The 22,825-nt window shown below is 33.6% G+C and overlaps 4 protein-coding genes across 8 annotated transcripts; 1 reads left to right on the top strand and 3 right to left on the bottom strand.

Annotated features, from left to right (window-relative positions):
• Nucleotides 1-76: 76 nt before the first annotated feature.
• On the bottom strand, nt 77-5,990 carry Pex12 (peroxin 12). The gene is made up of 6 exons (XM_066395765.1): nt 5,656-5,990; nt 3,126-3,307; nt 1,758-1,972; nt 1,546-1,693; nt 1,410-1,495; nt 77-243 (listed from the first exon to the last, which is right to left on the bottom strand). Exons 1-6 carry the CDS (start codon nt 5,882-5,884, stop codon nt 132-134), a joined length of 972 nt encoding a protein of 323 aa, XP_066251862.1. The 5' UTR covers nt 5,885-5,990; the 3' UTR covers nt 77-131.
• A 677-nt stretch (nt 5,991-6,667) lies between these two features.
• Nucleotides 6,668-7,660, bottom strand: Rpb12 (DNA-directed RNA polymerases I, II, and III subunit Rpb12). The gene is made up of 3 exons (XM_066395634.1): nt 7,500-7,660; nt 7,030-7,122; nt 6,668-6,836 (listed from the first exon to the last, which is right to left on the bottom strand). Exons 1-3 carry the CDS (start codon nt 7,561-7,563, stop codon nt 6,814-6,816), a joined length of 180 nt encoding a protein of 59 aa, XP_066251731.1. The 5' UTR covers nt 7,564-7,660; the 3' UTR covers nt 6,668-6,813.
• Nucleotides 7,661-8,708: 1,048 nt separating this feature from the next.
• Nucleotides 8,709-13,775, top strand: DNApol-eta (DNA polymerase eta). 4 transcript variants are annotated; one of them, XM_066395757.1, is made up of 6 exons: nt 8,709-9,027; nt 9,727-9,861; nt 9,920-10,218; nt 11,261-11,698; nt 12,065-12,259; nt 12,555-13,775. In XM_066395757.1, the coding sequence occupies exons 1-6, from the start codon at nt 8,894-8,896 to the stop codon at nt 13,670-13,672; spliced, it is 2,319 nt and encodes a 772-aa protein (XP_066251854.1). In that variant the 5' UTR covers nt 8,709-8,893; the 3' UTR covers nt 13,673-13,775. The 4 variants fall into 4 exon arrangements, with proteins under 4 accessions (XP_066251854.1, XP_066251858.1, XP_066251855.1 ...); XM_066395761.1 differs by lacking the exon at nt 11,261-11,698 and having other exon boundaries at nt 8,713-9,027; XM_066395758.1 differs by lacking the exon at nt 8,709-9,027 and having other exon boundaries at nt 9,628-9,861; nt 9,934-10,218; nt 12,555-13,773.
• A 587-nt stretch (nt 13,776-14,362) lies between these two features.
• On the bottom strand, nt 14,363-20,485 carry LOC136412632 (uncharacterized). Of its 2 annotated transcripts, XM_066395762.1 has the most exons (12): nt 20,205-20,485; nt 19,106-19,232; nt 18,046-18,503; nt 17,395-17,569; nt 16,876-17,025; nt 16,410-16,820; nt 16,201-16,300; nt 15,522-15,706; nt 15,214-15,354; nt 14,870-15,017; nt 14,659-14,810; nt 14,363-14,600 (listed from the first exon to the last, which is right to left on the bottom strand). In XM_066395762.1, exons 3-12 carry the CDS (start codon nt 18,328-18,330, stop codon nt 14,395-14,397), a joined length of 1,953 nt encoding a protein of 650 aa, XP_066251859.1. In that variant the 5' UTR covers nt 18,331-18,503; nt 19,106-19,232; nt 20,205-20,485; the 3' UTR covers nt 14,363-14,394. The 2 variants fall into 2 exon arrangements, with proteins under 2 accessions (XP_066251859.1, XP_066251860.1); XM_066395763.1 differs by lacking the exon at nt 19,106-19,232.
• Between the last annotated feature and the right edge of the window lie 2,340 nt (nt 20,486-22,825).

The following is a 22,825-nucleotide window of genomic DNA, read 5'->3' as shown; positions in this document are numbered from 1 at the left end:
AAGTAGGCTAGTCAAAAACAATAACAAAATATATATAATATTTTACAAAAAAAAAAACAAAACAACTGATAATTACATACATCCGACACCCTACGTTGATTTTATTCACATATAAACATAACAACAATTTCCTAATCCTCATAGATGCGAACTGTATCCGAGAGCATCGCTGGTAAATTTGTCACTGGGCATTTTTGTGTCTCATTTAAATGCTTCGCAATGCAAGGGAAGCAAAATATGTACCTGAGGAGTTCGGTTATATTCGATAACAATTTCTTCAATAGGTAAAACATAACTTAATCATGAATCTTTTTAAAAATCAGGATTCAGTTATACGTCAATTTTAACTTATTAAAAATATTGCCTCGCCGGGGTACGCTATTCCTTAATTATTTCGACTACAAAAAACAGATTTATCAAGATGTAATCGATATTTTGTTATGAAAATTACAAAAATTTTAAAAATCATGAAACTTCAAAATCCAATTTATTGACCTAGGGCAGACGAAAAATTTAAATACTATAAAATATATATTTATCTCTGTTATTTAAAACACAAGAGTTGGTGCTAATTACGATCAACAATAAAATAACATTATGATGTCATTTTGCGTTATTTGACGTTTCAAATTTCAAATCTACGTCAGTAACACCTGAGATGTGGCAATGTACATCCGACTTAGGTTATCCGATATTTTTAAAAGTAGAAAAATATAAAGATTTCGACAGTGCAATAACATACAGGATGTTCAACTCAAAAATTATTAGCTTAGTATTTTTTAACTAATTTGCAATGTTTGTTTATTGTTATTTTTAATACCCGCTCGAAAATATATAGTAAAATTCTGTACACTATTTCATTCAGTGTAAAAAAATTTAAATAATACAAAAACTAAACGAATAATAAACGACCGAACTGGAAATCGAACTAGGGACATCATACCGGAAGTCCAAAACAGAACTAGTCCAATTACTGCTGTAGTCTCTCAGCGAAGGTCTAATGATGCATGATTACTTATACATATGAAGGCCACTAGGCAACAAATTAACGACTTCAATAAAAGTTCATTTTCCAATTTACGCCTTTTTACGGTTTGCAGACAAGTAGAACGTAGGTAAGTTATTGGTAGGGATATATCTCGTCTGCAGGTAAGTAAAGTAGAACTTTCATCTCACGAATGCATACATGCAAGGAAACATTTTTTCTCTCGCAATGTTAAAAAAAAAGATAGAAACTCTGAATCTCAAAGAACGAAACGACGAAGATTTTCATATAACCTTTTTAGCTTAAATACACATTTGTTATCTCTGGTTAATTTGCGACATTAGCAAACCAGGACACCCAATATTTTGCGCGCTACTTTTGACTAATCCTGCATAGATCTATAGAAATTTACAAATGTTCTTACCCTGATACTGGAAGAATTGTGGGAATAACCCAACTTTGATAGCAAATTTTGCATTTGCCTTTATAATGCTTAGCTACGATATCGCGCTGGAATACAACACAATGACGATAGTATTTAACTTTGTATTAGTACTTACTGAAGGAGGTTCAACTTTTGGTAAATACGTGAATGTGAAATTGGGTTTCTGAGAACTCCAAGTTTGCAAAAACTGCATGAAGAAAGCAGTAGTTTCTAATACAGTACTCACTGCATTTCGAGCTAATCCAAAATTTATGTCTGAAAGCCTAGAAATTAAAATGGACGCCCACTGTTCAGTCAGTTAATCTAATCAGTACCAAAATTACGTACTTTAAGTTACCACGAAATAGTGCGCTCCAAAAAGTTAGACTTGGTTCTTCATTAGAATAAATAAACTTTAGACCAAGAATATTCAAAAGCGGAATTTGAACATCTGTCTGTTCAGACATATATTTAAGATAATTATTTAAAGTCGCTAAATTCCATAGAACTTCAAATGTAGAATGTGCATAGATAAGAAGTTTCTTGCTCCTACTTTTAAAATCCTAAAAAGTAAGTAACATAAATCAATTCATTTTTAAGACATTTTAAAACTTATTGTAAATAGATCAAAATCGTCATCCTAGAAAATTAAAATATCCATTTGAGCTGGTAACACTGCCTGCCTCCGTCGCCGCAATAAAATGATATATAGATTTTTGTATTGCTTGATTTAGAAGAATTAGATGTCGCCAAAAATTGCTAACATTCCTCTAAAATCAGTTGTCAAACATTTTGAACGGAAAGCCTCCATTTATTAATCCTTTATGATGTCATTTTATCGCCAGAAATGCATCATGGGCGAGCGTACTTAAGACATAGAGGTCATGGTTATTTCCTCCCATTCCGCCCCCATGGCTTAGTGCGTAATTTCTCAAATAGGGCGGATAAACTGTAAAAAAAAAGATGCTTCATCCCCCCAAAAATGGTATCTAAACCACGCGGTTATGTTTTTGTTTATAAAAATAACTGATTTTTAATTAGATAGAACGATTTGCTGGATTTAATAATAGAGAGTCTCCTATTTAAAAATAAAGTTATGGTCACGTTCAGTAAGTTCAAAGTAATATAATGCTACAAAAAGAACCAATCGTAAATTTTCTGTTACTTCAATGACCCAAATTTCAAATTAACAAATGAACAACAACAAAAATTAGAGTTTACCCATTTTCTATGGTCACAAAACACTTTCTACAGAAAGTTAATATGAAAAATTTGCATTCACCAATATATATAAAATTACAATCAGGAACTTTCAATTCTTTTATGGCATGGGGGGCAGACAGTAAGCCACATCGAGCCTTTCCTGAGGTTATTGTAATTGTAATGAGAAAATTAAATATCTTGAAGAAAATACTCTCAGGTCAAAAATTATTACTTCAATCAGTGTTTTCATTTTGAGTTTCAGACTGATCATGAGTTTGAACCCATTAATATTGATAGTTTTAAGAGGGGCTGTATATTGATGTATAGTCAACATAATATATATTATGTTGACTATACATCAATATCACTCCCAATCAACAAAAATCACCAATCACTCCCTGAGGAATTTGACAAAATATAGGATTTATGGTTGAATTCATTCTCTTTCTAATTAAAAACTCGAAAATGCAAGGATTTAACCTGAACTGAGTGGAAAACTTAAGGTAACATTACTTTTGTCAACTGCCCTTCAGCATTTTGTATTCGATATATTTGTATTTTTTCCTCAAGTTTTCTTTTAAAATATGGTACTGCAACTAAGAACAATAGAGAAATCTCCTTTTCTCTATTAGTGAGTTGTGTCTCATTAGAAAGTATCCTCTTCAACCCATAGAAATTCTCAGAAAATGATGCATCTAAAAAATATGATAAGTTTAACTATAGTATAAAGCAGCTAGAACATGCAGGATGTGCTACTAGGGTTGGCAAGGTAAAACAAACGAATTGAGATAAAACTATAAATAGATTACAGATAAGTACAAGTGAACTAAATGAGAAAAAGAGTACATCATTAATTATGAATACCTAAAGTCGATAAGGTGGCCTAAAAATAATATATGAAACTTTGCTATGAACTTTGGAATTGTGGTGCCTTAAATTAATTAATTAATTCTTAAATTGCAAATCCTTATTTAATTCATGACATACACTGCCGGCCAAAAGTTTGAGACCACTTCTAGAAACGTTACATTATTTACAAATATATAAAATTTTCGAAATATAAACACATTTCTGCACCATCTACGATTTCTTTATTTTCTTCGGAACATATAAACAATCAATCGTTTGCAGATTTTTTAAGATAAGACAATTACGACGTTTTCCTATATGTTTAAACTAGTGCCGATTGAGCGCCATAAAGGTACAGTCGTTTGTTCATAGTTATTACGTCCTCAATAAATATTATTTTGCTGTTTGTTACATTAGCTGAACAGTATGTTTGTTTAAATAATCTGAAATCAGATATTTAATGTTAATTAACTTTTGTATTTGTGTGTTAAGGAGTTCATTTGACTAACAATCTTAGTTGGTTTAAATTTGTGACTTTTAAAGAGAAGATTCTTTGAAAATGGGAAAAGTGTATGAAATTAACACTGATACGCGATCTGCCATTGTCACTCTATATAATGAAGGTAAATTTGAACGTGCGATTGCATCTCAACTTAAATTATCGAAAACTTGTGTCCATTCCGCAATTGTCCGGTACAGAGAAACTGGCAGTAATCGAGATCATCCACGTTCAGGAAGACCAAAAGCTACCACATCTGGTGAGGATAAATTCATAGTTATCACTAGTAAGCGGAATAGGCGTCTAACAGCACCAGAAATTCTCGTTGAGGTAAACAAATCTCGATCCAAACCAATATCACTAACTACAGTGAAAAGGCGATTGAGGGAAGGTAATTTGTTTGGTCGCATTGCTATCCGAAAACCTTTATTGAGGCCTCGAAACAAAAAGAAACCGCTGCAGTGGGCCCTAACCCATAAAAACTGGTCGGAAGATGATTTTAAAAAAGTTCTTTGGACTGATGAATCGAAGTTCGAATTATTTGGATCAAAAAGGAGAGTGTATGTTCGACGCGGTGCCAAAGAAAAGATGATGCCAGATTGTGTGTTACCGACCGTAAAGCATGGTGGTGGTTCCATTATGGTCTGGGGTTGTTTTTCGGGTCATGGAATCGGTGAATTAGTCAAAATTGAAGGAATAATGAAAAAAGAGCATTATAAAGTAATCTTAGAACAAAATGCCATTCCTTCAGGGTTAAAACTAATTGGTAATGGGTTTATTTGTCAACAAGACAATGATCCCAAACACAGCTCGAAATTATGCAGAGGCTATTTGGAACAAAAGGAGACCGAAGGAGTGTTGAAAAATATGATTTGGCCACCTCAGAGTCCCGATCTTAATCCTATCGAGTTTTTGTGGGAGGAGCTCAATAGAAAGGTTCGGGAACGATGTCCTTCATCACGTGAAGACATGTGGAGGACATTACAGCAAAGCTGGAATGATATTTCACAAGAGACCATCCATAAATTAATTGCTCGGATGCCTAGACTTGTCAAAAAAGTGATCAAATGTAAAGGAGGTTTTTTTGATGAAAAGTCAGTTTGAATGAAATTTGTGAATGTTTTTTACTTTTTGAAATTTTATGTTTATGTTTATTTCTTAGATTTGTTAGATCTTATAATACATGTTAATTTAATTTTATGCTTCATACAACTTTAAAATTTTTAGTTATCTTTGATTTCCCATTTTAATCAGGGTGGTCTCAAACTTTTGGCCGGCAGTGTATATATATTTTTATGACTTTAGTACTTATGTGGTCAAACATGGTATTAGGAAAATTCAGCTTTGTATACTCTCTCGGTTAATCTTAAAAATGTATGAATTAATATAAATGGCATTATGAATGGAGGAACTAGTAATTAAAGAATGTAACAGCAGATCTATTGATGGAAAAAGGTACACAAAAAATGTAATATGTGGCTATTAGGACACATAATTATACAGTAGCAATATGTCAGGATTCTATGTCCAGCTAGAGAAAATATGGGTACAATGGGCTATAAATAAATATTGGTAGAAGTTTTGGTTGATCACTCCTCAAAAGAGTTTTTATAGCCCATAAAAATGTGGTAATTTCATACTTATGAATGCTACTTAACCTATTAGGTACAGACTATATGAGATTGTGAAACTTACCATAATACATCAGGTAATAACACTGAAGTAAACCATTACATGCCAGAAATGCCTCGTCATAATATAAATTTAAAAATCCAAACTTTTTGGGAAAACTAGAGGACAGGAATAACGCTACTTTCTGTAAGGCTGGGTACAGGGTATCATTCAAAGATTTCTGGGCTATAATCTCAAATATAGAAGGCTTGTTCTGGACTGTAGTGGTAAAATTTGCTGCACTTTCGGCCATTTACGCTGATTGTGAAATTTAAATGGAGAGTTTGATAGTGACCGGTACCTACCACAAACAGATAGATTTTTTTTTAAACATAAAAAAGCAGTTCATCGATTTCAGTCTATTTCTTTAAATTCGTACTTGATAAACAAATTGTAAATTAGGTTATGTATTGATGTGATGTCATTTATCAGATAATTTACTAATCAAATCGACTACTCTCTTTAGAACACTCGTTGATTCGAACGCCATCTCTAACTACACAGCCTCAATGCTTTTGACATAACCTCAAACACTTTAGGGTTCCTATTTCATTTCTTAAACGCAACACTACTACTGATGTTTGGCCCTTTTTGTCCATTATTGGATAAGCGTCTAAATTTGATAACATTTTCTTGTTTTAATTTAAGGCTTTACTCACAGAAAAAAACGAATCTTCAGTTTACGCACATACAGTACTTACCTTAGCTCTGTGCAAACCACCATTGTTGATTCAATCCAAGGCATTTACTAATAGCACATATTTTGTTATTTTCAACTTTTTACATTTGTTTTTAAAAAATCACAAGGTTGCCAGTTTTCAGGGCTTGTTTACAAACAAAAGTTATGAGTCATTTTCTGCTGTAAGGCCAAATGAAAGTGATTTTAGGAGTAGTTTGAGGCAAAGGCCGCGAGGTTGAGCCCTTTGAAATTAAATCTTTTTTTTTAAGAAACATTTTGGGGACTCCATATGAATAATAATAATAGAAGATTTTTCCATTGGGTAAAGTATAGGTACCAAAACATAGACAAAACTCATAAAATTCAAGTTAAATGTTCACTTAGCATATAGTAAAATATTTTTATATAGATGAATTACAAAATAATTCATAATACTAAATATTCTTCTCATCACATTCTTGGTATGATTCACAAAACTTGGAGATGAATGCAATCTGCATGCTCTATCTAGCATCAAAAACAATTACTATAGGAATTATTAAGGAAATTAATACTTATTAAAGGGCAGTTGTTTTCCCCATTGAAAGCTAATATTTAAGTGAATCAGAGGCAATACACTCCCTCATAAGGAGAATCCCTTTTCTAATATGAAACAGTTATGGCTACATAACTGCACTTAACTTAGTTTACAGTGAAAACAAGCACAATAAAAAGGATACATCTTTTTGTTCTCTTCTTATACATAATACGATAACCACATTCTCGGCAACGAATGGGATCTCTGGGTCTGATCTCATTTTCATTATGGCATTCTAAAAAAAAAAATGATTGGCTTTTGTCACATGAATTCTTAAGACAGCCCTATATCAGTATTTGCAAAGAAAACAGTGGTGACTGACCAAATGGCAATATGACCATTAGAGTCAAAGCATTTTCATATCTTATGAGAAACCCTGAAATTCTTCTATCTAATATTTTTTCACGGATTCTTATGGTTTAGGAAAAGAGTACAAGTAACTACTTGTAGCGTTCCCTTTTTGAGATGTCTGCTTTTTGATATTTCCCAGGATACTTTTACTATTATAAAATAGTGCATTTCTAGACAACCTTCATGTTCTCAGTTAGAAACGACCAGTTATTGGTTTCTATGGGGGCCCTGCTTTCCCATGTTTAAATTAGTATTACCTACCTCCACAAATGTAGACCATGGGCGTTTTGGTGGTGGTTGTATCTTTGCTAGAACCTTCGGACATTTTCCGTAAATAACGTTAAAATATCTAAATTAAGTTAATTTTTAAAACTTCAATGAAACGTGATGGCACTGAAGCTCTGTAGACGCTGTTTCCAATAGTTTGTTATTTGTGCTTCTACTTTACTGCTTGTAGGTTAGTTCACGTTAGATGGATTAAAACTATATAGTGTTGGAGGTTAGGCGATCGATATACTAAAGTACCGATTCTAAAAGATTCGATAGTCGATACTCTGTATCGACACTTGATATATCGATATTCGCATTGAGAAGTTTCTAGTACGGATCGGAAAACATGCGCATTACAAATTTCATCGTTTTGTTTAAACAAGAGAAAGTTTTTGAATTTTCTACATCACCAAAATTAGATATTCGAGGCCTTTATATGTTTTTTAGCACCCTGCTCTGTGTTTCAGCATTACATTGATATTAGATACTCAACATAAATTTACCGGGTGTATTTGCAAATATTATTTATTGGCTATTATTATATATTATTGGCTCCATTTCAAATTTTTATAAAATTTTTGGAATAAAAGATTGATTTTTTTATCATTTAATATATCCACAATATGTTATTGTTTTTAAGGTTTTCGATGTAACCGGAAGTGACGTCTCGACCGGAAGACTTCCAGTTTAATTGGAAGTGATCTAAACTTTTTAAATATAGAGATTCAGATATTTTAAAATATTCCTTATTGATTACCTTTTGGGTATGATTTGGCAAAAACATCTCAAGACCCGGTGTGGGTAACATAAACCCTCACAAAAATCACAAAACATCTTTGTTACTCGAATTACGACGGCAATTAAGCTTAATAAATTGATATCGTCATCAAAACGAAATTTCAAGAGTGAGGGTTTGGGGGTCTGATTCTCTAGGAAAGTAGGAGAAGGAGAATTAAAATTTTGGTCCAATGAAATTAGCGAATGAAATTTTTTGACCAATCAACATCGAGGAAAATTTCATCCTCACTCGCGCATCGTTCTATGGAATAGAGCCCCTTGACTAAACTTTCCTAATGATAAGAAATACGTTATTTCTAAATGTCTTCAATCTTAACCCTACTTAAGTTATAGATGTTATAGTTATTGATTATTTTTTAATTTATTAAATAAATAGGGGCATGTGTTGTTTAAATTTTATTTTTAGCATTTAGTTTGACTTTTATCATAATTTTACTATTCGAAATATCCCCTAATTTTCTTAACATCCCCCAGTCCTCTTAATCTCCCAAGTGTCCTAATATCTCCCAATCCTTTTAATATTTTTCAGCCCTGTTAATATCCCCAAATCCTAAAATACAGTCTCCGAAGCATCAAAATTTTGAATCATGAGCCCTACAGACCGAATCATTTTACTTATTGATATGGATTGCTTTTTCTGTCAAGTGGAGGAAAATTTGAATCCAAATTTGAAGGGAAAACCCATCGCAGTTGTTCAGTACAACCAATGGAGGGGCGGAGGGTAAGCAATACTACGCAAATAATGGTTTTCTACTTTCCTACTATGATATCCTGTTTGTTGTTATGTGGTGTATATTTGACTACTTTGATACGCAGGCAATTTTAGCCAGGAGAAGCCATATATAGATCTCATCTCTTGATTTGACTAGTCACCTCAAATCCAATCAGTGATTCTCTAGGATATGAAACCAACCAACAATAGCTTTCATTTTATTGACGTGGCTCATTTAGTATAAACTTGTATATGTTAATTTAATAAACATGTCATTACCCCAAACATTCTGCAACATGTGTTAAGCTTTAGGGGAAACAAACTAAAGCCCTATGAATAAGAATTCACAAAGTAAAGCATTCATGCTGACCCAAAGAGGCAAGCATGCTAATACTTAAATTTGAACTGAACAAATCATGACCTTGACATGCACATGTTAACACTTACTTGCAAAAGTTCCTTACATTCAGATAGTCCAAAGACATGATTGAACATTGACAACATTTAAAACTGCAATTTGAGTTTGATTTAGAAGCATTAGAGTAGACTCAAAGGTGTGAAACGATCCAACTCTTGGTGCTGGTATGTTACTAAATGAACATATTATCAATGCAGACAATTCTGCTATTTAACATATACACATAAAAAATATAAAATAAAGTTTCCTTACAAGGAGGTAAATGATGGTTCTCCTATATTATTCATCAGAATTATCGCAGTAAACTATCCAGCAAGAGATAAAGGAGTTCAAAGGCACATGAGAGGTGATGATGCCAAAACACACTGTCCTGAAATTGTACTAGTTCAAGTGCCAGAAGTTCGTGGCAAAGCTGAACTTTCCAAGTATGTAAATCACAACTTTGTATGTTTTATATACTTAAGCACAACTTTTGTATTAAAGATATCGTGATGCAGGTAAAAGAGTAGCAGAAGTCTTGCAGACTTTTTCATCAAACCTACAAAGAGCCTCTGTAGATGAAGCTTATATGGACATAACTGCGATAGTAGAAAAACGAATTCATGCCGGCCTTGATATGGTTTCTGTTGACAAACTGCAAAACACTTATGTTGTGGGTAACAGTACAGTTGATTTTGTCCAGAACGTTTGTGAACACAGAGAATATGACGAAGCAAATTTTAAACTTGCCTTAGGAGGCGTTATTGCTGAGGAAGTGCGAGCTGAAATTTTCAAAGTTACAGGTATTTCAATGTGAAATATTCAATTAATTGTGTAGCTAAATTGCGCGCCAAATAAAGTGAAGCAGCTAAAAAATTGCCTCATAGGAAGGTTTACAAAAATAAATGTTATTTTTATTATATAGAGTGCTTAAAACGGCCTTTATGATTCTTGTGTAGGAAAATAACGTTAGATATTTCAATTCCTATACAGGTATTATCAGGTCAAGTGGAAACATAGGAATTGTGTAAGTGGTAAAAGGACCGCACAAAGTTTAATATGCCTCCAACAAAGACCAACGAAGCGAGTGGAATTAATCAGGCCGGCATCTTCGTTTCGTTGTTTAGATAAATATTGATTTCTCTGACTTCGCGGCACTTTGTTGGTCTTTGTTAGAGGCATATTAAACTTTGTGCGGTCCTTCTTTCACTTACACAATGCTTATGTTTCCACTTGATCTGGTGATACTCAAATATCAAAAGTTTGGGACATAATTTAACAAATTCATAACATTCTTTTAATGTGCTTAAAAAACAAAAAAAAGTTCTGTAGATGTAGAAAGGTACAAATTAATACTCACAATACCAAAACGTCCTATTTTAATGGTGTTCTAAAGATCCATAAAAATAACTTACTCTTAAGGCCTATTTTAAATAGGGTATATAGATCAGTTATGTAGGTCCCATCAGACTTTTTATGGGTAATTATTTTGTCTGACAAATTTGACATGTTCATACAGACTGATGATAAATCGTTAATATGTAGATCAACTTCCAGATTATGGTCCAATGATTTTTTAACGCTCGTATGAATGAGTCATCTGGGCCTGACACTTGTTCTTCTGAGTTATGATTGTATTCTCTTTTAGCCATTTTGGCGGTTTAATATTTAAATTGGATTAAATGTTACATATCACTAACATAAAAATAAATTATTCTGGCATTAATTACGCAAAATTTAAAAACCAACTTAAATATTAAGTCACGAAAATGGCTACTGAAGAATACAGGCATTAATAATTCTGTGATTGTTCTATTTGGTCTCATTATTTTTTCTTCACATCAGGGTATAAATGTTCTGCTGGAATAGCCCACAACAAAATCTTAGCAAAACTTGTGTGTGGCCTTCACAAACCCAACAAACAAACCATTTTACCACACGAAGCTGTACCCCAATTGTACAAAAATATGCCTATAAAAAAAATCACAAGTTTAGGTGGTAAATTTGGTGATGAAATAATGGAGAAATTGAACATTAAATTGATGAGTGAACTCTCAACATTTAGTCATAAAGATCTAACTAAAAAATTTGATGAAAAGTCGGCCTCCTGGCTTTACAATATAGCAAAAGGTATTGATTATGAGCCGGTGAATACGAGGTTGATCTCAAAGTCCATAGGCTGCTGTAAAAAATTTCCTGGCAAGGGTATGTTGTGCATCAAAGAAGACCTTGAACATTGGCTGAATGAGTTATCTGAGGAGCTAGCAGAAAGATTAAACAAAGGTAAGTGTTAAAAAAATGTATTTTTCTTTGACTAAAACATATAGTCTATTAATATTTCAAATTCTGGCGTGAGTTTTGCAGTTTGGTGAACCTCTATATACAAGGTGATCCTCTGCTAATTCCTTTGATTGATTCTCTGTATTACAAAAGTATATGTAAAATCGACAAAACAAAAACACCTTAAAAACATATTCACGCATGACAAATTGTTTATTTCGCCAATATAGTTTTGATGTTATAGCAGTGAACAAAACTATCAATTGTCATACACGAAATTTGTTAAAAGAGAAAAGCGATATTATAAACTATGTATATGTAAGTTACTCAAGTTTTATTTTTAATTTTGTCCACTGAATGTTTTTTTAGATTTCGAAGAGAATAATCGGAAAGCAAAGCAAATGATCGTTAGTTTTGCACAAGATATTGAAAATACCGAAATTCATAGCACGAAAAGCCATCCACTGAACTCTTATGAACAGAGCCGAATATTTGAGAATGCCATGAAAGTGTTGCAAAAGAATTGTATGCAGGATGACGGAACGTATCGAATAACATACTTAGGTAAGAATTTTTATGCACTTAACTATTATCAGTTACTCGTAAAGAGTTTAGTAGAGATATGGTTATGGCGTGGGCTAATTTGTACATTTCAATTATAATTAATTAATTAATGTTTTGGTTGATTTTTTGTATTAATTGATTGATTGCATTAAAGCAAATATTTTTATTATGTATGTAAAGTCTAAAATTAGATAACAAAATTACAGCGTGATTCGATGTTAAAGATGTGTGTGATGATGATACATGTATACTGTTCGCAAGAATGACGCAAGTTCAAGAGAACAAATTATTTTAGGTGTCAGCGCTGGTAATTTTCAAGATTTCAAAAAGAACAGAGAAATCACTTCATTTTTTGAACAAATGAGAATGAACAATAATACTAACATTCAGAAATTTGATGATTCTAAGCAGGAGCACTTCCTCAGCGAGGCAAATATTCTAACGAAGGAAGATTGTAACGGTGATGTCGATGATGATAAGGTTTCAATTTATTCAGCTGACACTGAAGAGGACGAAAATGATGTGAATTCAGAAGATTTAATTTATTTTGAACAAATCAATCCGGAATCATTGTTAGACGAGAACTTTGAATTCAGTAGTGTGATTTCCACTAAATCTAGAAGCTCTTTGGATTCTTGTAGGGAGCATTCTGATGCTCCTATCGATAATAGTTCTTCACCCATGATTAGATTGGACCCAGATTTAGATATATCTCAGGATTCAATAAGCAATGAATTCAATAAACCAATATGTGATAATACAAATAATGGCGACCAATCTCCTGTAATCAATTCGTTTTTTACTCGTTACTTTAGTCATAGTCTCAAAAGAAATTTTGACACTTCCAAAATATTTGAGGACGCCACTGATTATGATTCCACAGAAAGCGATCAACCGATTGACCAATGTTCGAAAGTCATCAAAAATGCTGTTGAAGAAACTATTGAAAATCAGCGTTGCCCAGAATGTGGAAAGTATGTCGATCAAGATAACTTTCAATCCCATTATGACTATCATGTCGCCTTAAGAATTGTTAAAAGTGAAACACATTTATACAAGAATAGTTCCTTTACAGCTTCCACTTCAACTGAAAATCAAGTTGTTCCAAAATCTGGCCCAAAAAACACTAAGAAGAGAAAGATAGAAGATGTTGTGAGTTCCCAAAAGTCCATCAGTAAATATTTCTCTGCGAGTGAAAATGTAGAAGGACTTTGTGAAATTTGCCAAGAATGTAATAAACCAGTTTTAGTAAGCGAGTGGAATGTGCATAAAGACTATCACACGGCTAAACGGATACATCTGGAACTTAATTCAATTTCTGGTCAACCAATTATTCAGAAAGCTGTTGCTGCTAAACCTAAGTCTCTCGGACAGCGGAATATATTAGGGTTTTTTAAATCTGCTGAATCTTAAGGATATTTTTAGATTTTCGTAACTTTTTATTGTTGAATGCCTCCAAAGTTTGTTGTAACTTTCATGATCTATACTGTTTTTATTAAAATATTTAAACTTAAAAAAATTAATTTTTTTTCGTACATGATAGCGCGTAATTTTTTTATCCACCAAAATGTCGAGAAAGTAAAAAACGGGTTCTAATTTTCCTCAATTTTGTATAATGTTTAATGCGAAATTGGACATTTCGAACTGACTTCCCGGTTATAAATCTGTAACGATATCCAGAAATTTGGACAATAGTACTTCGTAGTAAAAGGTTATCCCGACCTGAACTTTAAACACCGGCAATGTCTCTTACAGTCATAGATAGTATCTATATAAGAGACAATAGAAATATGTTAAGAGGATATGACATGGTAATTTAAAATGACCAATAAATTTAAATAACATTGTAATATTACTTAAATATTGGATTGGAAAGTTGCTAACCATTATTAACAAGAAATGTTTTGTGGACATCTCTATTAGGTTTCTGTTGTATGTCATTTAGCGATGTAATTCAAATCAATATTTCATTGAAACGTAATATCAAATCGTATGTTCAACGATAATGCAATGCAACGACTATGTAAGCATTTTTATCTCACAAGTTATGTTGTAATAAAAGTCGATGAAACCGGCAAGTTTTATCCTAATAAAATTAATGAATTTTAAAAATGAAGCACTGTAATATATTCCTTTTAAGTCGACCTCACAATGCTCATAATCCAATCTAAATATTTGCTGGCATCCGTAAATACTACGTATTCTTGCAAATTACAAGATTTGCGCGTGACGTCTGATAGAGCCGTTGAAACGATACCTCTGAGATAAAACACATCATTTTTTCTCAAAAGAAAGGCGGATCCGCTGTCTCCATTACATGGGCCTGATCCATTTCTGAAACCTAAAACCACGTTTTATTGTTTTGAAAACACAGAAGAAAAGAACAAGTTCATTATTACCTGCGCAAAATGTGTTTCTCGAAATGATCTCCACCAAAGCCTGTCCTACTGTTGAGGTACTGCCTTTCAGACACTCTAATTGGTCTACAACAGGCATCTTGACTTGTCGGGGTTCTGCCGAACTGAGGTCTCCATTTTCGTTTCTGCCCCAACTGCAAATTTACATCCTAATTGCTGTTTTCTTACTATTTAATTGTAATGTGTAATTTACCCTACAACAGTTCCAATATTGCCAACAATTTGCTTCAAGTCAGTGCTGCCTTGCCACAAACATAATGGTATTATGGTTTTGCTGAATGGTATCGGATCCTGGAAAGTAATGATAGCGATGTCTGCGTCAGCTTTACCAGGTTGGTACTCTGCGAATAGGAAAAAAAATATGCACAAGGAGCGGGTATGTACTTACACTATAATACGTATCTACCATTCTGTTAAGAAAGTGTTTTAAATTCTATTTTCACTGTTCGTTAAATCGTATTGGAGTAAACAGCACGACCCAGTTAAAACAAGTTAATATACCTTTGAATGGGTTCATTTTTGTAGAAAATTACTTACCAGGATGAACAGTGACAGTTTCAGGTTCCAACATGGTCTCTCCAGGGGCCACAACCCATTTTCTTATATTTAGCTTGCCAAAGATGCAAACAATTTCATTGGGTTTTACTCGTCTGTATTCCAACTTAACACAATGTGCAGCTGAAAAAGTATTTAGTGTTTGAATAAAAAATGCTGACACGTTTGGTACGGGACAAATTTATAGGATTCTTGCTAGAGTGGTGGAGGCGCCCTACCGGTTTTTTTAAAAAGAAGTGATAGAATATTCACAACATTTAATAAAGAAACGTTAGAATTTAAAATATTACCTGTAACTACATGTCGATCAGATATCAGAGATCCACTACAGATGTAACTAAGACTAAGATTTTCTAGTTGTCTGAAGATGGCAACCAGCCAAGGATAAGCCCCTCTTGGAACTGTTTCTCCGTTAACAATGAGCTGATTAGTTGTTATAGGTTTTCCACAAATGTCGTTTGCGTCGGTGGCAGTGCTGTAAAATTTCATACTTATTGTACAGGATGATTCAAGGTACGTTGACAAATTTTAGGAAGGGAAAATTCAGGAAAGTTTTAATTTAATTCTTTGTGAATATGATGAATTTTACATTAGAAGAATCTCTAGACTTTTAAAAAAGAGAATTAAACAACACTAAAACTACATTTAAAACGGAGAATTTTATAGGTCAAATATGCCAGTGCGTCTCTGATGATAGTCACAGTAGCGGTTTTGCAGAAATTAATAAATTTGTTTAAATAAATTTTAACGCTCTGTACCTTTTTGCCAAAGACCGTTATTTGTCAGAACTTTCTATCTGCAATGCCAACAATCACCTTCTGAAGATTGTCAAAGCATTTTTGAATCATCCTGTATTTTTAGTTCGGATTTTAGGGTTTTATTACATAATCCAATAGTAGGTAAACCTTAAGAAATATTTGAACATCGCACTTATGGACTCGGTAGTACATTATATTACCCTACGCTTACCTTATTACCGTAGGATCGCGTATATGAGATGTTTCTGTCGTAGGTATGATTGCAACAGGAGATTCTTCATCCCTTTGATTGAAGAAGAGATTTCCGTCAACTGAAACATTATTTGTTACGTATATCCTATACGCTGTATCAATCATAAAGCTAATTATGCTACGCATTGTGTTATATGTGATACACTGTATAAACTCAGTATTACGTACTTCCTACATCTTCTGTTCCACTCCTTGAAGGCTGAGGAGTTGAGAGACCAGTTAAAAATGGATTATTAGGATTGATTTGACTAAGACTAGCATCAGACGGAGGGGGAGGAATGTGAGGGCGTCTCCGAGGGGGAGTTCCTGCAGGTTTAAACTGGTAGGGATTCTTTACATTTATGGGCTGAATGCCTTCCGGAGGGGGAGTTCCTGCAGGATTAAATTGGTAGGGATTTTTCGTATTGATGGACTGAATGCCACCTGGAGGGGGAGTTCCCGCAGGTCTAAATTCATAGGGATTTTTCACGTTCAAAAAAGGATTAGAGGAACTTTCTTGTCCGCGGTTTATATCTACGATGTAAACATTGCTGGAAGAACTAAATGGGTAGTTGTCCCCTCTCACATCAAAGGGAAAATCTGAAGAATAAATGTTTGTAAATTTGCAAAAAATCAATAATTGCTTAATACTTACCTGATGCTTGAGAATTTGGTGATAAGGAGGGCAGATTGTTGAAATTCGGTGAGCCGTCTATTGTGGGGTCTGAAGACGAAGTAAGCGGGGTAACATCTAAGCTAAGCTTATGATGGAGGTTTATTATCGTCAGAATAGGTACCATTTGAACTGAAACCGCAGGAACGAACATATAGGGCATCAGTTGGAAAAGTTTTAATCTGAATATCCTCAAAAGGAAATTTTTGTTAAACGTGAATAGCTTACAAAGCTTCAATTTATGTAAGAAGAGTATCCCGAGAGACGGCAGTATCAGATACTGTAATGTACCATTTATCGCCGGCAAATCACCACAGGGTATTCGGACACTATGATTTAATTACCGTGTTTGCTGTCTTCGATAAGTTTGATCAAATATTAACGTGTGGTAGAATCTTTACACGCAAACGTGTGGCCAAGTAGTGCAAAATCGGGAAAATATGATGCTTTGTCAGATTATTGCGCCAAAGTTAACACTTACAGATTTAGTCTAGTACTTACTAGGGATACTAGGACCGCTACATATCAAATTTCCATTAACGGAAATTTTAGTTATTTTAGGAGCGATGTTTTGCCAAGCTGGGAATAGTACTTTGTAGTAAATAGTCTGTCTATTCATAATGTCATTTATCACTTTCTGTCGATCTTCCGCCAGCACTATCTTGCCATTGTAGCCCTGCAGAGTAAAATGTATTATTATCCATCGATAAAACAGAAATAGTTCTTGTTATCGTTATTATGTACCAGTTGTTTAGTTCACTGATTGATATTTAAAAGAATGTAGATCGAGGGATCTGGAAGGGAATTCCAGTTAAACGGGACACCCAGTATTGGAGCCATAATTTAAATGTTGCATTTAAAAAATGGAATTAACCCACTCAATTTCAATGTAAGTGACTCTGTATATTTGAAAGTATCAGTAAAAAATTGTATGTTCACTTATATGAATTTTTTTCTCTATTTTCTATTTCTCTATTTGTTTGCGATTTAAAGGGGGGTGTTGCTTCGCTGATTAATCCTGTATGAAATGCAAAAAACTGGGTCACTCTATGTAGGTACGTCCTTAGTAACAGAACTCTTATTTGCATAGATACTTCGAAACCTAATATCAGCTAATACTAATTAATTTAATTAGAAACTTATGGTGCCTGCCTGAACGCTGTTGCCAACCGATAGTTCAATATCCAGCTGAATCTTCCCTCCAGAATCTGTCTGATCCACCCTGACCGAACCAAACAAATTCCCATTTGCATCGTTTTGGTACTGGAACACCGACGGACAGGGGCTTTGAAGGGATCCTTGGTTAATGTTAACGTAGGAATTTGGATTTGAGTTCCTTGCTTCGCGTGGTGAGTAAATGACGTACTTAAATTCTCCTAAGACTGGAATTCCCAGAGAAATTAATAATAATAGTAATATCACAGAAGAGGTCAACATTTTTAGGTCACTTATCGCACTTAAAATAATTATAAATAAATTAAAAGAAATCCACGCGTAATGACCGTTCTCTTGCTTCACTCAATTTCATGGAAATTTACACTGATGTTGCACTTATTATCACTTGTAGATGTCTTGCAGGAAGAAAGTTTCCCAGTGAAGTTTTTTGTTTTCTGTAACATAAAAGAATATCAAATAATCTTCAGGAGACGGTACTTTATATTTTTTGTGGGAAAAATATAGTTACACAAGTTGTGCTAGGCAAGATACTGCAAAGCGAGTCTTCTAGAAGTATGATAAACTGCCTACCTAAGAGCGTGCCAAAAGAATTTGTGATGACTAATAAACCCCTTTGGGTATCGTAAATCCCCTCAGGTAGGAACCAGCTACCTTCATTAATAAAGTGCAATTTTCACGAGTACGTTGTTTGATGGTGCTAGAAGATTGTCGTTTTGAACATCAAATTTGCCGAATTTCATCCCATTTCGTGATTATTTAATTATAATCCAAATATCACATAAAATTCTCTATGAAAGATTTAACAAGGAAACAGGAACTTTAACCAGCAGAAAATGACAACGTTGCGTTTAGCATTTGTTTTTAAAGAATGACGTCAAACGATGGGAGAAATGTGTCGTTTTCACAAGCAACCCTGCCAAATACAGCAGGAACTCTGAATTTTTCGAAATTGTTGTCAATGACTTATGTTCAATCTTATAGCAGCGGGAGATTTCTGTGGCACATTTCTCTTGCTATACAGGATAACTCACTTTACCTGTTCGTTAGAAAATTGAGGAATTGAAAAAGATAACATCGTCCAATGTTGTATACGGCCATATTAGACCACGTTCTTTCTCATAGAAGTAGATTCACTAGTGCAGAGTTGTCAATTGTATCTGAAACTAATGGCAACATGTAAATTTCAAATTAAATAATCTGTAAATCTCCAAACTTTTCCAATTTCAAAAATGTTTAAATATTTCGAGCAGCTTACTGTGTGTCGATTTTCAACTGCCTTGAAGATGATGACATTTGAAATTTGGCTCTATGGAATCAGCTCTTTTCAGACTCGTAACTTGTGAACCGTATGAGTTATGCCAGAATGATTTTCACATTCCTCTCTTTTCCAGATGAGTTTCAACTTCAAATTTGACAGATATCAAACTGTTTAACATGTGTCAAATTATTTGACAAATGTCAAATTTTGTAGTTCTATTCATCTTGAAAAGTTAAGATAGGAATGTCAAACTCATTTCAGCATAATTCAGATCGTTTGTAAGATGGCTCTTCCAAGTGCAAAATGTGTCACATTTTGAACGTCTTTATCTGGGAAGCAGTCGAAAATCAGAATAAACTATGCTACACGAAAAGTGCTTATAATTTCTTCTTTGCATTTAAACACGATTCCGGATGTTTCATTTGATATTTCGATGTCGACATTAGTTGCACCAGCTGTGCACTAGTGAAAAACTATTTTCTTGCCGAAAGTTTCTAAGAAACGAGCTACATGAATCACCATGTGCTTGATATGAAATTTTTTGTCAAGAGTTAAAGGTCCATAATTATAGGAAGGCAATTCTAAAAATAACTCGTTTCCTAGTGCATTAAGCAAGATATTGAAAAAAACCCGAACATGTTTCGAGGTAGGCATGACGTCTTTCTACATAGTCTAGTCAAGAAATCTCTACTGATATTTTTCTAAGTATCTAGGTAAACCGACAATTTAAACAAAATTTCATCACTTCATTATATCCCTTGCATTATAGGATATATATGACCATAATGGTCAAAATCACTCAGATACATTTTTTTTGTGTTAGTGATTCATATTCCAGTTTGATAAAAACCACTTAAGTGATTGAACTTAAACTTACCATTCTGACGAAAAACAATCTTCACCCGTCTGAGTAATGATCCAAAAGGGTCACTTAAGCATTACCCATCACTAACAATAACTACAGAAAACTTGTATTCTGGTACAGCGCAAAATGACTAACCGATCTGACAACTCTTGGTCGATTTAATTCATCAATTATTCAAATATCATTATTATTTCGTTATGGAATCGGAAAATGCTAATCATTAGTTTTAACTCTCCGACATCCGACTGAGTACTGGTCGTACTACTTGTTTGTGTATGTATATTCTGATACTTGATAAAAAAAGTCGCAAATTGCTTGTTTTATGGTCAATGCTGACTATAGTCCTCTCTTTTCGGTACAGTTTTTGTTGACAGAAGCATGAAGTTGCAATTAGTACTGCCACTACCTACTGCTCGAGAATAAGATTTTTTGTAATAACTGGGTATCTGGGATTTCCCGACCGGCCAGCTGGGTCTCGAATACAGGAATAGTTGAATAACTGTAATAAATGCTAATTGATGCTCAAGGAGCATGCTGTATGATTGGTACAGCTCAAGAATATTACGAAGGCGTGGTAAGTGTCGTATGTTGTACCATACTAGGAGCGGTACCGCCACCAGTATAGTCCGGGCTAGTTTGCTTCCTAAAGACCCCAGGCAGTATTCTCTAACAGCCTTGGTGTTTGGAGACCCTCACCAAAAGCATAATTTTAAAACGCTTAATTGTTTACAAAACTTTAGGTGTGTACATTTTTGGGAAGATGCATCTTAGGGTAATTCCCAAATTTAACGGAACTAATACTGCGCCCTGAAGAATGTTACTGCTAAAATATGTATGAATATTCGGAGAGTACCTACAGCCGCCGCGTGATTTAATTTTAAATGATTATCCGGGTGTCTGGGAAATCCGTATACTTTTTTTGCAATGGGTACCATTGGCGAATATAATCGTCACAATAATCATGCAGAGAACAATCCACATTGTTTGTATTTTGTCGGCATAATTATATGCTATTCATAATATTTTTATTAAGGAGTGATCAAAATGCGTCAATATGATATGCGAATACGGAATTGCTCGAGGCACATCTCAAAATTAGACAGTCAGCGTGCTATTAGTTTTTGTAACAAACCCGAATGTCAAATTTAGCATCTGTCAAAAGGTTGATTATCGTCCTATGTCAAACCTTGTTGCTGTTTGACAGATGTCAAATTTTGTGTTATAATTTTTTTAAAAACTAAGATGGAGTGTAAAACCAATTTTGCCATAATTCGAGCAGCTTAAAAGTTACAACTGTTGAACGCGCAATATGTACCATATTTCAGATGTCTAATATTTTACAAATAGTATTTATTTTATTTTTTTATATTATTTAACCGATTTCATGGCGGGTTTAGAAATTAAACAAGTTGGAACAGCATATAGCAGTGTGACGTTGAAACCAAACTCATTCGAAACAATGAGATTTTTCTATTGTTGTAATAAGTTGAGCATGCGCTTGGTTAAAATCAAAAACTACCTGGTTGACAAACTTGGAATTTATTTCAAAATCTTAGTTATTACTATTTTTTTACAAGAATTGCTGCTTACATTTACTTACATGACAATAATTGGACTCGCACAATGACACTAAAGAGTAAGATTTGCAGTCATCCCTTAAGTATATGTATAGGCAATAAAGTTTTATTCCAGTATTATTTACCAATTTTACCATTTTATATGAATAGAAGGTAACAGTTATAGACCTTATGAGACAGTATTTATATACATTACATTACAATGCGTACGTACTTACCCTTACTTTTTGAATTAAGCACTTAATAAAATAGTAACCAAAAAATGATGCGGATCAATTAGTGTATTCTCTTTTAGGACTTTTTTACATTTTTAGAACAAGAGGAAATAATGCTTGAAAAATGATGTGAAAGTTTATTTTGAGTCCTACATGCTGATGACTTTCATTAGTTCAATCCCCGATTACACAAAATCACAAACACACTTGAAGCTGTTATTATTTTCAGAGAAATGCAGTGGCGTACCCACACGGAATTTTAAGAACGAATGTGAACGCCTATTATTTTTTACTAGTTCAAACCATCTATTACCTGAAATCAAAAATATACTCGAAGCTGTCGTTATTTTTATAGAAATCAGTGGCGTAGTCAAGGCATGACCAAAAATTTTCAAATTTTGAAACGAGTGTCATTAATAGATTATAAAAAACTGTGTCAAAGTTTATTTCTAGTTCTGCACGCCTATGACTTTCCATTAGTTCAAACCCTCAATGTCAGGAAATCAAGAATCGAACTCAAAAGTGCTTAGGACTATTTTACATCAGCGAACTTAAATTGTCTTTTGGTACGGCCTGTTATATTTGAGGTATTAATCGTATCTCTAGAAGATAGTTAGGCGCTTTTTACAAATCATTAGGCTAACAAAACGGTAAAATATTTGCTTATCGTTTACTATAAAGATAGTAAAATGTAGTAAAATAATAACGAAATGTTTGGAACATGATGCAGCAAAAAATAGCCATAATACCTGAAAACAAATTCGGGTGCATAAAACAGAAATTTAAAAAATACTGCATCAATGTTATAAATATGCAGCAACGGTCATATAAAGAATTGCAT

Source organism: Euwallacea similis, chromosome 12 (assembly GCF_039881205.1).
Source record: "Euwallacea similis isolate ESF13 chromosome 12, ESF131.1, whole genome shotgun sequence".
Classification (NCBI taxonomy): Eukaryota; Metazoa; Arthropoda; class Insecta; order Coleoptera; family Curculionidae; genus Euwallacea; species Euwallacea similis.
This window is presented reverse-complemented; position numbering and strand designations above follow the sequence as displayed.